The sequence below is a fragment of the Ciconia boyciana genome, chromosome 11, assembly GCF_034638445.1.
Source record: "Ciconia boyciana chromosome 11, ASM3463844v1, whole genome shotgun sequence".
In the NCBI taxonomy this organism is placed as follows: domain Eukaryota; kingdom Metazoa; phylum Chordata; class Aves; order Ciconiiformes; family Ciconiidae; genus Ciconia; species Ciconia boyciana.
The window spans coordinates 12,974,912-12,991,748 of NC_132944.1; the positions used below are offsets into that span (position 1 = coordinate 12,974,912).

A 16,837-nucleotide genomic window follows, 5' to 3' on the forward strand; every position below is an offset into this window, starting at 1 on the left:
CAAAATCCAACTTCATCCTGGACATGGTTAGCAATACAAAAAGCAGTAATAATCCTTGCCCAAAACTTTATGCAGAGTTAGACAGCTGTAGGCAAGGACACAAACCCCGAGGTCCTCATATAGGGATATGGCTTTTGCTGCTCTAAGCTCCCTTTGGGAGACAGAAGGATGCAAGGCTTTCCTGCAGTAAACCCCTAGCACTGGGGAGCCTGGCCAGTGCTCCTCGGTGGGGATGGGCACTGCAGAGCACCCAGCAAAAGTTCCTGCACATAAATTAACCCCAAATTCCAGCAGCTTCTGCTCCATTCACTGAATCCATTCAAAGACTTTTTTTGAACATTTTAACTTCAGTGTACTAATCTTTATAACTCAAAGTATGTGCTGTACTAGAAAGCTATCTCTATCGCAAGCATTAAGGTAGTCCCCGAGGCTTAAAAATCAAGGCTGACAGAGCATCTCAGATACTTCAAGGAAATCCACTGTTCTGACATTGCAATTTTTTTAAATATAAAGAGCAGAATTAAGGGCTGACCTTTACCTTGTATTCTGAAAAGTAAACTCCATCACATTTCCTATTTATATTCTGGTCCCATATAAAAGGATTTTAGTAGGAAATACACCCATGAACACTCTAAAGCACCTGTTGCTTGGTTTTCCGGGGTTTAACCACGCACTTCCTTCACAAATGCAAGCAGAATGACCAATTCTGTCTGGATGGCTGCACAGGGAAACATGCTCCAGGGTGTATGTAATTATGGAACTTAAAGCCTCCAGATCTAAAAAAATACAAGCTATGAAAATAGACTCAACGCTACACGTCTATGCACACCAAAAAGCAGTTGCCTGTGTATCTGGAGGTGTGTAATGCCTCTGACAAAATACAGCTGCTTAGAAGTGCAGTAGGTTTGGGTTTTTTAAATCCACATTTTAAAAAAAAAAAACTCAAACGGGAATCTTCACTGCTTTAGTAAATGCAATCTTTAAATGTAGGCACATATTTAGTATTAAGATGCTTACTGTGATGTTAAAGTGTGATTTCAATTTTTATTAGCCATCACAAAAAAAATTGCAGATATATATATGGATTCATACCTCAAAGTTCTGCAAATCTTTACAACAGTGCACTAGTGCTGCTAAAACAAACATATCGAAAGGTCACAGGTGCTTAAAGAACAAGTTTATTGACAATATCTTCACAAATAAACAGTCTAAAGAAAATTTCAGAAATCTCTAAACTTAGAAATTTTAAAATTTTGTTCTCATTGGCAAAATATTAAAAAAAAGAGAAGTATAAGACATCACTGTATTTTTAAACTTTCCTAATTTCAACATTTTCGTTCAGTCCCTTAATTTTGTAATATACATCCAACCCTTAAGCACAATGAAAATGAGTCAAAGTACAATTTTCCTTCTGCAAGGGGATCTCAATCAATAGGATTTTTTTTGGCAAGCATCTCCCTGAATCCTGTCTGCTTAGAACTTGATAGGTAACATCAGCAAGAAGTAACTTTACAAATATTCCAACTGAGCCAAATTATTCCGGTATTAATCAAAACCTAGATTTCCCCAAAATGATACAAAGCATACCATGTAGTACAAGAAACTATCAGCATGCATTTTAGAGGTCATTTTTGTACTTCAGGTATGTGAACTTAAAACCAAAGAGGGACAGTTCTGATAAAAATGTACTCAGATATTTCATAACATTAATATTTATTGCTTTATATGAATACTGTATTGAAAGCCCAAGCATTCAGTTTACACACAGAAATTATACAATTATATACCGTTTCACAATGGCAGTGAGCACTCATTACAATCTACAAAAATCTACTTTACAGAAATTTAAAAATTCTAAATATCAAAAAGGTACAGTTGAAGAAACAGGTATAAACTTGGCAGCCAGTAACTGTGACTGGGAGGTTGCAGCTTGCATGTCTTTAAATATGGGAACTGGAAAATATCGAGAGTTTAAAGCAGTAGTTTGTGCTTTGAGCTGGTTTGAAAAAAATGTAACACTGGCTGTCAAAGTAGCATGTTCAAAAATATTTAGTTTGCTTCCAAAGTGTTATACAAATCATGGTGATTTCTATGCACCCCTAAACCTTTAGTCGTTTAGCTCAGGTACATAACTATGGTCATATATTAATTCTTCCAATACAGTGGTGTGATCATACCGATGCCATCTGCATACCTTAGAATAATTTTGAGACTTCTCTACAATATTCACAATGCTCCAAGAAGCACTCAGAAAGGCAAGTACCTGTTCATTTCTTCCAAGATATTCTTACCATATTTTCAAACATTTCTTCTACAAAAGTTTAAGCTAATGTTTTGATTACAGCGTTCTCAACATAAAGCACATTTTCTCATAAATAAATGAAATCCTTTCACTCAGGCACCTCAGAAGTATACAAAAATGTTGTAATCTGAACAGTTCTCTTGGAATGTGTTTACTCTGGTGTTTTCAACAATGTTAATATTTCCAGGGTTTCATATGGGCCAGATTTCATTTGTTTTGTTTTCCAGAGGCAAAACAAAGTGCCTTGAGAGGTGAACTCAGTCTTTTCCTATAGAAAAAGTATTTGCTGTATTTATCTTTTATAGAAACAGAAAAATATACCATTTCCCCCTTAGAATAGTGAGGGTACACATACGTGTGCATGCGTGTATGTATGTGTGTGAAATGTAACACATTTTAAAACACACAACATAAGGTTTCATAGTGTGTATTCAAATAAAAATCTGGAAACCAGCATGAAACCCCATATTTCACATGTCAAATGTTGAAACTGTAACCAAAATATGAAGTAACTGCTATAGCTGTCAGAAAAAGACAAGACAAAAAGCTTTCTTGCTTACATACAACTAGGTGTGGTAATCTCCAAAAAAGTTGTCAAAATTATAATTACCTTCCAGTTTAAAAACTTTTATTCTAAATAAAAAAAACTATACACAAACCACTGATTTGACCAAACGAAAGTTCAGCGGTAAGCAGGACCTGAAGGAGCTGGTATTCACAGTTCTTATCACGTACAACTCTTTCAAGGTTCAATCCATGGAGAAGTTTATTTTACAACCTGCTTCTTTTTGTAAAACTAAAGGTCCACTTTATTACATAAAATTATTTATACAGTGTAAAACCGGAGCCTTATGGAAAATACTGCATCTAAGTGTATTTAAATTAGTCTTGCTCCATAGGTTCATCTGCAACTTCTGTGGCTTCATCATTGTTTTCCATAGGGGTCTCTGATGAAATTTCTGGAGTTTCACTAGCATAGGACCCTAACTCTTCAGTTTCACTGCAGTCAGCTCCACTACTGGCAGATCCACTTATTTCACTGTCATCTGAGTGTAAATCCTTCTGTGCTTGAGACTGATCAGACTCCTCCATTTGATTGTTCTCCTCAGAGGTCTCTTCATTCACAGTTGAGGATTCAGTGTCTTTTTCTTGATCTTTTCTGTCTGGACCAACATTTCCGGGAGACATGAAGGACTCTAGAAACGGTGAAAGTACAGTATTACTAAGGCATTTTTAAAGAAATCTTAATCCTGCTTTCCATTCCCAGTTATGCTGAGCAATACTTCTACAACAGCCAAGGACAGGAAAAACTGACAATCGCCAATTTTATTAGAAGATGTAAAGGATTAGCCAATTTAATCAGGATAGCCAAACTATCCTAATATGCCATAAAATCAAGTCCAGTTTTTTTATTAAATAGTTAGCTTCACTTAATTAAGCTTCAGTGGATAAAGACACAGTCTAACAAGTAACTTTTTCTTGCTTCCCCACATTCCTTCATTTGCATTCAGAAGCAATCTTTTGGAAATGTTGAAAATATTACTGTTTCAAGTGTACATCCATCATGATCTAGAGGAACATTTTACAAATACATGAGCCACAAAAAATAAATATTAAAAGGAAACTTTGGAGACTATGTAAAAAATAACTGCAGTTAAGAGACTGATTTATCTTTTTTTTTAATTAGGTACAGGGGCTGCCTTAGAGTGAGGTAATTTTCACTGTTCTAATAGGATCTGGAGAGATTGTTCCTCAGCCTCCTCAGTGCAAGAACATAACTTTATATCTGTATTTCAGTAATTTCTTAATAATAAAGACAGTCAAACGCAGATATGACCCATCCCCCCTTCTGAAGAAGAAAAGAGAACATCTGATGATACCCTCAAGTAGGGATTCTCAAATTCTTGGTGCATCATTACCACTCTCATGTAATTGACTGCCTACAAGAATTTTACGTACCATTTTATAAATTTTTAAATAGAGACCTAGGATAAAGAAAGAAGAAATAACAGAATTGCTAAGTTATGCAAAATTGAAGTATGAACAAGCAGTTCATCTTTATGCACAACTGGAGACACTCAGCAATCCCAACAGCATTGGCCTCCAGCAAAGAAAATCCCAACTCCTTGGAAAATGCAGAGAGCAGAGACAGTAAAATCTGAAATACCTTCCTCCTCTTCCTCTGTACAGTGCTGTCTGGCACAAGTAGCATCTTTTTCTTTATCCTGAGATGTAGAGGATGTTTCTGTGTCTTCCCCCATGCCTAAAGAAACTTCACTGGAGGCAGTTTGGTTAGGTGCATCTCTGGCTTCCCCTTCCTTGTCAAATTTAAGTCTTTTTACCTCATGTCCTTCTGCTTCTACAGGATCATCTTCAGAGTGCTTATTTTTTACCGGGCTGCTCTGAGCACTTTCCGATTCAGATGCTGGTGATTCACTATAAATAACAAAAGCAGCTGTAGTTTTTATTGAAGAAAAACATTCTGTATCTTGACACACTTCAAAAAAAAAAAGCAGCAGCTACTTCAAGTTAAACACTCTACGAGAGAGAACAGTAGAACTCACTTCATGTATTACATAACAAAACCTCAAAGCCATCACTACACCTTCACCTGATTGTCGATGAAAATGCAGAATGGTCAGGCTACTCTGGTGGGTCCAAATTACAGACAGCTCCTACTGTCAGGATCAGTGGCAAACATTCATGAAATATCATATCTGGTTATAGTTTAACATCCTGACACAAATATGGTAACTGGATTTCTGAATTCTATTATTCACTCTTCATTTTTACTATACATCCCATACACTTACAAGATGTGTTACTGCAACTGTGGAAGCTTGAGCTGATAGTTACCTAGACAGCCCAAAGAGTAGTAAGTACACATCAAATCCTGCTGCAGATATTCTTATGTTAAGACTTAACTATGCATACCTTAGATGGTCATTCTCTTTTAGAATATTTTTAAAATGTAAGTGAAAAAGAACTGAGAATAATAAAAACTCAAAATACATTACTCCTCACAAACCTGTGTTTTTTATCTCCTGTTTGCTGCAAGCTTGATTCTTTATGTTCCATGCTGTCTGGCAAACCGTTTGTTGTCATAGGAGTTGACAAAGAAACCTTCGGTCGATTTACTGGTCTGGGAGTTCCAGGACCATTTACATTAGCTCTTTAAAAATAATAATAAAAAATTAACCCATCCTTTTAGTAAAGTAATTTGTTCCTAATAGGCAGAAAGCAGCTATAACCTTGTTTTAAAAGATGAGCAAAACAAAAGAAAAAAAGATCAGGTACTTTGCTATTTTATATTGAATAAAAAATTCCTTGCCTACAACATGCAAACTATGATAAAAACTTTAAATAAAAAAAATTCTAAACAACGAGGTTACAAAAAGATCAAAAAATAGAGTACATAGTGTGTATGTTCATGCCTCCTTTACCCTCCTTCCCCCAGTACTCCATGTCACACCCCATTTTTGAGGCTACATATTTGGGATCAAAATAGGTAACGATAAGGGATCTGAACCAGCTATTTCCAGAACTACCCTGCTTTTATCCAGAAAAAGTTAACTCCTGAAACTAAACTTACCTGTCAGAGTACCCTGGTGAATTTCCTGGGAACATAACACCATTCATCCGATTTAAACTATTGGAATTATTTTTCCTAACAAAATTAAACAAACAAACAAACAGGAATGTTATGAATAAAGGAACTTTAAATTAGTTTAAGCTTGTTTGCACAGAATTTGACCCCAACTTAAGTAGTCCCCCACTTTCAGTCCTCAAGGGATTCTCTACCTATACATTATACTAGGGAAATAGGCTAGGATATGAATTTACAGTGCAGCTGTTATCAAGGGGTATCCATTTTTTCCACCACCAGCTATAGTATAAAATAACAGCTTTCTGTTTGGGGATAATACTGAACTGTACCACATATCTGATTCCAAAGCTGTTTGTTCATTTCCAGTTTACTACAGGTAACACTTGCAGACCACTAGCATTACTGTTGACTTAACTATTGATAATGAAAACTGAACTCTGCATGTGTGTCTCTTGGATACAACTACTGCCAGCAAGAGAAATATTAGACCCATGTGCACATTCTCCCCTCTACTAACACAAGCTTAAAGTTTCACAAAAAAGATTATACTTACTCTGAAGATGGATATACACAGCTGACAACCATGACATTCTGTAATACACAAACAACATATTAAGAGTTCAGAAACAGAAGCTTCAGCTCTTGACAACACCCCAAAACTTAGAGTTACAGGATTTTGGTCATATCTGTTAAAGTATCTCTACAGAAAATTGGGTGGAAAGCTACCAACAGATGGCAGGTACATAAAAATTATCTCTGCTCCCTCTTTACAAGGTCAGGCCATAATTACACTAAACGTCAGTATTTTCGTAAGTGGGTTACTGTCATAACAAGACCAGCAGATTAAGCCTCAGGCCCAAGCGTTTGTAATTTGTAACTGAAGTGTCTCTGGAAAGCAAAGTATTCCAAAATGCCGAAAAACTTCCAAATTGCTGGAGAAATGCTCTGTACACAAATCCTGCATTCAAAAGCGTGCAGGCACTATTAGCTATTTTTGGCACAGCCATATTTCAAATGCTAAATTGTTTTGGCCCTGCATAAACAAAGGGCAGAAATAATGATTAATTCAGTACGTTTTGCTTAGCCACCTCTCCCTCTTGAATGGCACTGCAAACTAGATCAATTTTAACATCTAGAAACCTAGCTTAAAAACTAGGTAAATTTCTCTCTTCAGGTCAATACTTAGCCCAATTATACAGGGAGCCTTTTATCACAGGGCCCGCTAAATTAGCCCAGATGAACTTTAACTAGGGTTCTCCATAAAACCTGAGGTGTGGTTTCACAGATCTCATTGTTGGCTAAGAAACTGCTTTGTGAAATCCCTGTCTCATCATTTATTCCTGACCATCTCCTTCCCATCTTAACTTGCAAGAATACACCAGATTACATCCATTATAACAGTGAAAACCACTCCATTTACAAGTTAAACCTTTCTTCGACCAAATAATCTAAATAGGAACCTCAAGCCCATTTTGCCATCAAGAAAATCCTATGTGGAACCACATCCTGAAAGTCTGTTATCTACTTTTGTAAGATCCCACATTCTGACATAAGCTATAAAACGCCATTAAATGACATCTGGATGCTTTTATGAAGGCACAGTCCTCTACACAAGAGGATTTAAATACTGAAACAAAAGACAGCTGGGGGGAAAGGGCTTCCCTTCTCCTTCACCTACTGAATCTAATCTGAACCCAAATGTGGAAGGAAATGCCCGATCAAAAAACTCAAATTATTTCAGCTGATTATTTGATTATTTCTAGCTAGGACTCAATATAAAAAGTGACATTACATCCTCCACAAACTACAGTTGGAGTACTGCACAGTGATTAGGAAACACAACTGTTAAAGCCCTGAGATTTATTTTTATGTCTTAAGTTATTTTAAAACTGCTTTTTGATGTTAAAAGGTATGAAACACTCATACACTCAGAGTAGCTATTAGCTATACTATGGCTATGAGACATAATGAAACTAGCAGACCTTTGGGAGCAATTCAGAAGTTATTTAAGCGGTAGTTGTGACTGTTTAGCTGTGTTCTCTCTCAGAAAAATACATACCTTTTCCACACCTCTTAGAAATTTGTCTGTTCCTGTGTAATTCCTCCTAGGATCTGTCAGCAACTCACAGAGTCGCTGAATAGTGAAGGGGATGCTGCAATGAAAGATTTATAACAATTTAATTTTATTTTAATGAGTATGACTGTTAGGAAGCAACAACGTCATTGCTTTCTCCCCCTTACTGAGAAGACAAAGAAAACAGTACTGAAATTTGTTATCATTAGCAATATAGGGTAGTAACTCAAGGCCTTATTTTTCCCCTCTCTCATACACTGAGGTAACAAAGCACTGTCTTTTTGTGCTCACCACCACAAAACTCTTAAGTAGAATCCTAAATACATCATCCCACGACTCAAACAATTCATTAAACCAATTAAAAGGAAATCAGATCATCAACAGTAAAATAGTTTAAGACTGTATTTATTATTGAAGTATATAGAACAGAAATGTAAGTGATTCAAAACAAATTTGAGTCATACACACTAGAGCTAAAAAATTTTCAACTTGTAGTTTATTTCACATTTTACAAAATACATTTACAGAAAAAAGCATTAAATGTTGGAATTAGTAGAGCCATTATAGTAAAGCTGTTACAAATACTTGTATTTTGCCACAACTGGACAGTATACTTATCTGTCAAGGAACAGCTCAGTAAAAATAATTAGAGTAAGATACATAAATCCATAAGCATCACATACACACATTCTGTTTTCTGACAATTCTGCACTCAATTTCATCCCTACTTAAATGAGAAACTGACCTTTCAGACAAGCAATACTTTACATACATTTACCAGTTACCTGAAGTGTCACACACTTTCATTGCAAATTCAGTGTCACATTTTAACAAACTTCTGTGACTTTTTACAAAATAGTAAAATAATTTAAAAGTTATTTCAATAAAATAATAAAGAATCATGCATTTTTACAGTTAACTATTTGAAGTTGAAGCCATAAACATTTCAAAAATTCATCTAAGAATATTATTTGATACAATACTTAAGAACCATTTCTTGATTGGGAATATGACTGATACACCAAATTCAGAGCAGTATCAATACAGACTTACATACGTGTGTGTATATATCCCTATAAACTTTTTTTAAAATTCAAGTTTTATTATTTTCTGAGGAACTCAGTACACAGTATCTTAAGTCTATTTCATTAGCTAACACAGCATGTATCTCAAGCTTAGTTCATTAGCTAAAAAGCCACATCTTAAAGATGCACAGATCTACCACTACTTCAGTGCAAACAGGTCAGCATAGCTATGATTAATCATACATACATGACACTTCACTTTAACTAAAAGCAAGCAGTAATCAGAGAGAGAGTTACCAAGTATCAACAATTTAATTATGTTTTTCAGAACTGTCTCTATATTATGTTACTGAGAAGTTATAATCCTCAACTGGAAAACAGTAAGGAGGTAGGCTACAATGCAGCCACCCTTAGCCCTAGTTCCAACGCAGCTACCTGAAAAGACACAGAAGGTATACCACATTTACCCTGCTACTGTGCTGTTTTGGCTGGGATAGTTAATTTTCTTCACAGCAGCTAGTATGGGGCTAGGTTTTGGATTTGTGCTGAAAACAGTGTTCACAGCAACAACTAAAACATCAGTGTGTTAAGTAATGTTTGTGCTAGTCAAGAACTTTTCAGCTTCCCATGCTCTGCCAGACGCACGGGAAGTTGGGAGGGGGCACAGCCAAGATGGCTGATCCAAACTGCCCAAAGGGCTATTCCATACCATTAATGCCTTCCCTTGCTATTCACCCTGAATTACACCATACCAACTTATCTTTACTCAACTTCTAAAAATAGAAAGGTGGTGAAGTTAATCTCCATCGATCAGCTGTGGAGAGTTAGAATACAGCTGATGAAGCATTAAATACATTAAACACTTGCAAAAAGTAATGCTATAAGATGACAGTTTTTCTAAAACATTTGTTTTGACATGTTATTGCTTAAAAGCAAGTAAAATGGCAGAAACCAAGTGTTTTGGCACACAGGCAAAATACATTTCACCTCCCTATTTTGACCCAGAGGTATCTCCTCCCCCATCCCCAAACTTTGATAAATACAAACCAGAACAAACCAGGAACAAGTGTTCCTTTTAATTCAGTTTATTACATGAAGGCTCTTAAGCTTGACAATGGTTCTGTCATTATTAATTTCCCTAAAGCTTCCTTAGTATCAATCAAATAGTGCTGGTGTTCAGCAACTTTTGGTCAACTAGTAATCTTTCCAACACCCAAATTAATTCTTCATAGTGTTCAGCTTCTGTATAGTGCCCTCTTTTAACAAAATTCCCAACTCTAACTCAGTCACAAAGAATTTACTTGATCTGTTAACTTTTCCACATAGGTACAGCACTAATTGTATCTATTGTTTCTCATTGATGGCCATTTTGGTTTTGGGTTGAAAAGTCCATACTTAAAGAGACTTTGTAATTTTTTACTAAACTAGACTGTCCATTAAAAATCCATTTTTCACAGAAACAAAAATACACAGAATTTTAAATTATTTTTCATCAGCCAATCCATAAGACATCCTGGAGAATCACTGCCTGGCTAATTTGTATTTAGCTGTACCTAACTGGACACCTAGAATACTAAGAGATGAAGTATTTTGTGAACATCAGTACAGTTCTGGCTACTTGGGGAATAAGCATATTCAAGGAAGCGTGCAGCCTGCAACTAACTCCAGAAGTAGAAGTTGCCTTCCTATTTTACTCTCAGCTATAAAAGGTTTAAACAAAAGCCAAAACCAGTTCATTTTCCTCCAAAATTTTCCATAGTAAACTGAACTTCATTTATTGAGCAGCAGATGGCACCAAGTGTCACACTATCACCTCCTTTGCATGTAGTTTGTTCAACATTTGTAAGTGTTTTTAACTGGCAAAACCCAAAGTTAACTTCACCTCGTGAATTCTTTTTGGTAAAACTATTATTTTAAAATAGTTTAACAATGTGAGTTTAAAATAGAAGTAATTGAAATTGGTGTAAATCTATACATGAACACCAATGTAAAAGTCTGCAAGCAGTACGAGAATTGATCTTAAATGCTTAGAAATTTAATTAGTTCAGTACACGAGCTGCATGAATAGTCCTAATCTGCCTACTTAAGGTAACCACTTAAAATTCTACACGAACACACTCAAAACCGCACTTCCTAGCACTACAGTTCAGAATTAATTACAAACCAAAAATTCACTGTATGGACAGGATTCAAGAGGGATCTGAGGGAAAAATACTTATAACAGCTATATTAAATTGTAGCAAAAATACACATAAATGAAAATTTGGGTTATGATTATGTTTATTTTATTCATGCTGTGAAGACTCCTCTGTCATCAGGGATCCCCAATGACTTACCTTGGAACTTTCTGCATCACTAGCAAAGGATAAAGAAAATGGCAAGTCTTTTAAGAAGTTCCTACTCCAAAGCAATTCTAAAGTATAGCATGAGAATCTGGCTCTGCAAGCATATTAGACAATGTCAAGTAAGATACAGTAAGGTTAAAACAGCCAGTTTGTGCTTTCTTTAAAAGACACTTCATCTAGAAAGATCCCAAAACAGGGATCGTTCTTAATTTGTTACTTCTTTGACTTTAAAAATATTTGCTAGTTTTAATGAACTCTTTCCCTCACTCTTTTAAACAAACACCAATAAAAACATCCTAATAATAAAGTCACATCAAGTAGCTTCCTTCTCCACTATGGTATCCTGAAGTGACATCCACAACTCTAAATAAGAAGCCTGAATACATCCAATTGCACAAACCAAAGCCTGCTGTTGTTACTTTTTGGACACATCTCCACGATTCAACAATCATATCCTCACTGTAGGAATTATAGAATAGGTCATTTCGTAAATCCTATGAAATCCTACTAAATCCTAGATTCTGAAAGATCCTAATGTATTGTTTTCTTTAAGGTAACTAATGTATGCAGTTTGCTTCCTCAAAGACTGGGTGGTTCACTTCAAAGTATGAGGAAGTTGAGCACTCTTAAGTGTTACAGCAATAGATCAAAATAGCACAGCCACAGAGTAAGCTCCAGACTGGTCACCCAGAGGTTTGTTTAGTACACTTTGGAACAGCAGAAGACAACATTCATTAGCTGTCTCCATGTGAGAACATTACAAATTTTGTGGGCAGTGAAGCATTAACAAAAAGCTGGGGTAGGTGGGAGAGAGGCAGACTCGGGCATAAAGGATAAGGTTTGTTTTTAAATTCCTCCAGTGAAGTAGCCCGGTATAAATATTGGGTAGCTGAGAACAAGCTGAATTTCACATTCTTGGAAGCATCCTACACGAGAGCAATTTGAGGGGGTGGGGGGCAGAGATGAGATCTGCCTTATAAGATACAGTTAAACTGCAAATAAATTAAGTAGTACAGAACAATGACAGCAAAAATTATTCACCTAGCATCAAATTATGATACTAAGGACCTTGGTAATACCTCCAAATCTGAAATTTCAGGGTAACAGGGAGGCAAGCTTTTTAGTATGCCCATTTACTGACAAGCTGAGAAAAATGCTGAAAAAGTCTCTCTTAAGCAAGCATTGAGACCCACAAGCAGGATGACTCAGCTTATGGTAAGTATGTAATTCAGTTTAGAAACAAGAAAAATACTATATAAGCTATTAAAAAAGACACACCAAATAAAAGACAAAAAACAAAAATCAGGAGCTTTATTTTAAAAGAAACAAAAGCTTCCAGAATTATGAAACCAGCAAAGGGTATACACTTTAATCTAAAGCAATAGATCGAATACCGCAAGTCTCCCAATTAGTAAGTATCACTCAATCTGTAAATTTGAATCTGGCACAATTTAACAATTCAAAGCCAGGTACACCTTGCCTCCTGGTCGCACCATGTTTATCACGGCATTACTTTTTCAACTGCTACTGAACTGCCACAAAGCAATTAAGAACTGAACACCAAAAGACTTCTTTCAATTAGGTATTTCAAACTGTATTGAAAGAAATCTGACTTCACTATCTATTTTACCTGTTAAATGCACATAGTAATACCATGCTTCACTGAAGGGTATTATTACTTAAAAACTAACTACATACTGAAAAAACTGAAGTGACTGACATGTCACAGGATGTCGTAATTCTCATTCAAAGAGAGAATAAAGTGAAATTTTGAAACTACTGTAACATGTTTCCAATGTATATATTTGCTTCTGCTCATCTATTTCAGGAAGCAAAATGAACAGTCACAGATAGATAGTACAAACTACTAAGTTAAAAATTGGGAAAATATTTTTGTTATCCTGATTTTAGAAAACAAAATTATACATACCCGTTAAATCCAGTGACAATTTTCAGGATTCTTTCTTTCATCTCTTCAAAGGGAATATATTCCACATTTGGATTGGGGGGCCCTCTTGGTTCAGGAGCTGAGGTTCTGAAATCATCCATTACTTTCTCCAGTTTGAAAATAAAATAGCCTTTAAACTGAGACCACTGAACCCTGCATAAAACACAAGAACGAAGACATATGTAAGTCAGCCCTAAAACCACAGAAAACGGCATAACTTCATGTTTGCAAAACAACATTCATGCTGGTATGCCAGTCCTAAGATAAATGAAGCAAGTAATGCAGTATTATCTTTCTTCCTGAATTTAAAGCATGATAGCTATTTAAATAATTGCAGTAGAACAATATTACACAGTCAATTGCCATTAACAACAGGGTAAGCCATTTCCTTAAAGAACCAATACCAACTTACAAGTCAAACCTAAATGTGAAATATGCATGCATTCTATACAATTTACCAGTGAGCCTACATGCTGTCTAAAGTTTTCACTGAGCTGGGGGGGGGGGGGAACAAAAAAAAAAAAAAAGAAAAAAGTGTGTTTCAAGTCTGGAAACCATATAGCAATTGTACACAGCATTATCTGCTTCTGTTACAAAATCTTACTGAAAGGCCTTTTGGAACTAACTGCTCAGTATCCATGCACCTTAAAAGCATTTAATAGTACCTCTTTTTCTCAGAAAAGCAAATCTATTTTGTATCGCAGTTAGCACTTGCTGATGAATATTTGAGCAAAACAACTTCTGACTCCTGAAAAAAAAATTCCCACAACAGTAAGTAATCTATTAAGATCTTTCCAAATTACTTTCTGCCTTACAACTTAAAGTTTTATCATTTATAGAATTCTATATATTGAAATTTTCAAGAAAATAGGTTTCCCACACTACATACAACGGACAAGGTGGGAAAATGCTGAGAAAGCCCTTCTACACCAATCACCCCACGCAACAGTCACAGAAGTTGTTCTAGGCCTCCTCTGGCTAGTACATTTCTTAGCAGCACAGGGAGCAACTTGAGAACAACTGATTTAGTTCAGTTACTATCAATTTTATTCTATTAATGCTGATGCAGGAGCTTTCATAGCTAGAGGATGGAGATGCTAGTGGAGAAAAAGAAGAAACAGGGAGAATAACAAACCAACAATAAAGAAAGAGAGAAAATTATCTTTGACATTTATCTGTAACATATGCAATCTGGAATTAATGGACTCAAATCAAACAAGCATAAAATCCAAAACGCTGGACAGCCCTTCAGCTCCTGCTGAAAGAAATACTATTTAGCCAAAGGCTGTATTTCTACAGGCTATCTTTGGTGGCAGTGCTAGCTTAAACAGCCCTGACCATTTTCAACCCCACATAACATCTGACCTTCTGTCAGGCTGCTACAACTATTTGTGCTGTGAACTACATGTGGTGACTCCCCAGCAAAGTGACAACGTTTGCGTCCTGCATGCTGTTCTCAAGGACCAATACTACCAAATATAAAACCACAGGCCAATGAGGTCATAATAGCCTACTTTCACCAGAAAAACAGTGCCATGTTATCTTTGCCTTAATTTTCTCCTTGGTCTCAAAGAAATAATTATGAGATGAAAAGGGGGAAAACTTAGCTCAGGTTTATCTACAGAGATTCAAACACAAAACCCCCGTCTTTTATCAGGCTTGATAAATTTGCAAGAATAGGGGGAAGTCTGAAGAGGAAAGCAAACCTCCCTCTTCCTTCACAAGAAACCATTAAGAACCTCACAACAGAGGGGAAGGCAGGACATAGCAGTGAATAATAATAAAACCAGAAACAAAAATAGAAAGAAAGAAGAAACAAGGTCCCAAAAGGGAATGGCATGGATAGATTAAACAGCATCATTGCGTCTCTCTGGATTATTGCTCCAATTAGCATTATACAGCCAAAGCAGAATACTATAATGTTTCCAGTGTACAATATTAGGCATTACTACTACAAATGTCAAATTAAAAAGCTATCCAACTCTGCAGTGCTACCACCATGAGACCAAAGCTTTCGTAACAAATCACAGATTTAATACATAAGCACATCACAAAACACAGACAGAAAAGACCCAGTAAATAACCCCATGCCAGAGCAGGATTACTCCCTGCAGAGCATCCCAAGAGCTTTACTTGCCTCATGAAAGGGGATTCCACTATTATTCTAAGCATTCTTTGACAACCCCATTTAGATTTTTTTTTTTCACACTTTAAAACTTGAGCTGTTCTTTGTTTTCATTGTTATTTATTTCTTGCTAAATAGTAACACTTATCTTTTCATAGACTATTAACCCATCAGTGTTGTGTTGCTGAAATAAACCAACATACAAAGTTTAAAGTGGCAATCTACTGCCTGAAAGCAGTACCCACCAGCTCCTCTTTACAATGCTGAAGCTACAGAAAACAAAGAATGTGACACTTCACCCCTATGTAGAAGTCTAGAAAACTGTAACTTGTTTTAAACCCAAGTATTTTTAATTAGTATTTCTTCTATTATAAAAAGGCTAAGAACATGCATCTGCAATACACTGCAATACTAACATAAAAAGCATCTTTCATTCTGTATTTCAAAACACTTGATAAATAACTGCCAACCAGGTAACACAGTCCAGCTTACAGACAGAGGCAGCAGAGTTTAAGGATAAACTCATCCTGCAGTCACAAGCTTGACTACAGCTAACCCAGATATAGCAACAGCAGCCTTAAATCGACTAAACAAGCTGTTGCTAGAAGCAGTGTAACCGCAGCAGCAGGAGGTCAGAACGGGCTTGCTGTTTAGATATTTACTCCTTTTCTCAAGCAGGTTTTTTCAACATTGCTGAATTCCCTGCTGCTGTAGCTGCACTACTAGCAGCATGAAAGCTAACTGGTTAAAAACAAGTGGTACGTTCACATTGCAATCATAGATGTAACTGCAGTTCGTACCATAAACAACTGCTTCAAAGTCAGAGGTGTCTCTTGCTTCTAGAGCATAATCTCCTGACCTCAGTGTTGTAATTTAGGCATTAAAACATGCTTCCATTTAGATTATGGTCCTGAAGCACTTTCAATCTACGCAACTGGTTTCTGATGAACAGTTTTATCCCAGTACCAGTAAGTTACTTGGGAACTCCAGCCACTCAACAGGAAATATTATTTGCACCACAAAAGACTGAGTCAGCTCCAGACTCTTCAACCGTGTAGCCAAAGTTCAGTCCTGCAGTGCCAACACAGTGGATTCCTGGAAGGCAGGAAGGAGGAGGAAGGCTATAATGCAGGTCACTTCTTTCTTTTACGCCCGACACTTCTATCATTATCCTAGGACGAAGAATCTCCAACTTCTACACATCATCCTTCAGCTACCTCCTTCCTGCCTTTCCTACCAACCCAGTAAGCAGCAGTCCCTCTTCCCCTCTTTCTTACCTCATCTATTTATCATTCTGTGTCTGACAGGCTGCTAGGAAGGGGGCAGAACTACACGCTATTCCTACAGGAGGAAGAAAATACTTCAAAAGCAAGGGGGAGCAGCTCTGGAAAGCAGGTTTCTGCTCCTTCTG

At 36.4% G+C, this 16,837-nt stretch overlaps 1 protein-coding gene across 2 annotated transcripts in view; it reads right to left on the minus strand.

The window, feature by feature from the left end:
- Positions 1-1,185: 1,185 nt before the first annotated feature.
- The window catches only part of PPP4R2 (protein phosphatase 4 regulatory subunit 2), a 34,132-nt gene continuing 18,480 nt past the window's right edge, over positions 1,186-16,837 (minus strand). The window contains exons 3-9 of one of the 2 annotated variants that reach the window (XM_072875897.1): positions 13,284-13,454; positions 7,969-8,062; positions 6,463-6,500; positions 5,895-5,969; positions 5,331-5,474; positions 4,470-4,738; positions 1,188-3,498 (exon numbers count right to left, since the gene is read on the minus strand). In XM_072875897.1, coding sequence (XP_072731998.1) covers positions 3,185-3,498; positions 4,470-4,738; positions 5,331-5,474; positions 5,895-5,969; positions 6,463-6,500; positions 7,969-8,062; positions 13,284-13,454 — 1,105 coding nt within the window. In that variant the 3' untranslated portion in view covers positions 1,188-3,184. Of the gene's footprint in view, positions 3,499-4,469; positions 4,739-5,330; positions 5,475-5,894; positions 5,970-6,462; positions 6,501-7,968; positions 8,063-13,283; positions 13,455-16,837 lie in introns of both variants that reach the window. The other variant, XM_072875899.1, reaches the window with a different exon arrangement.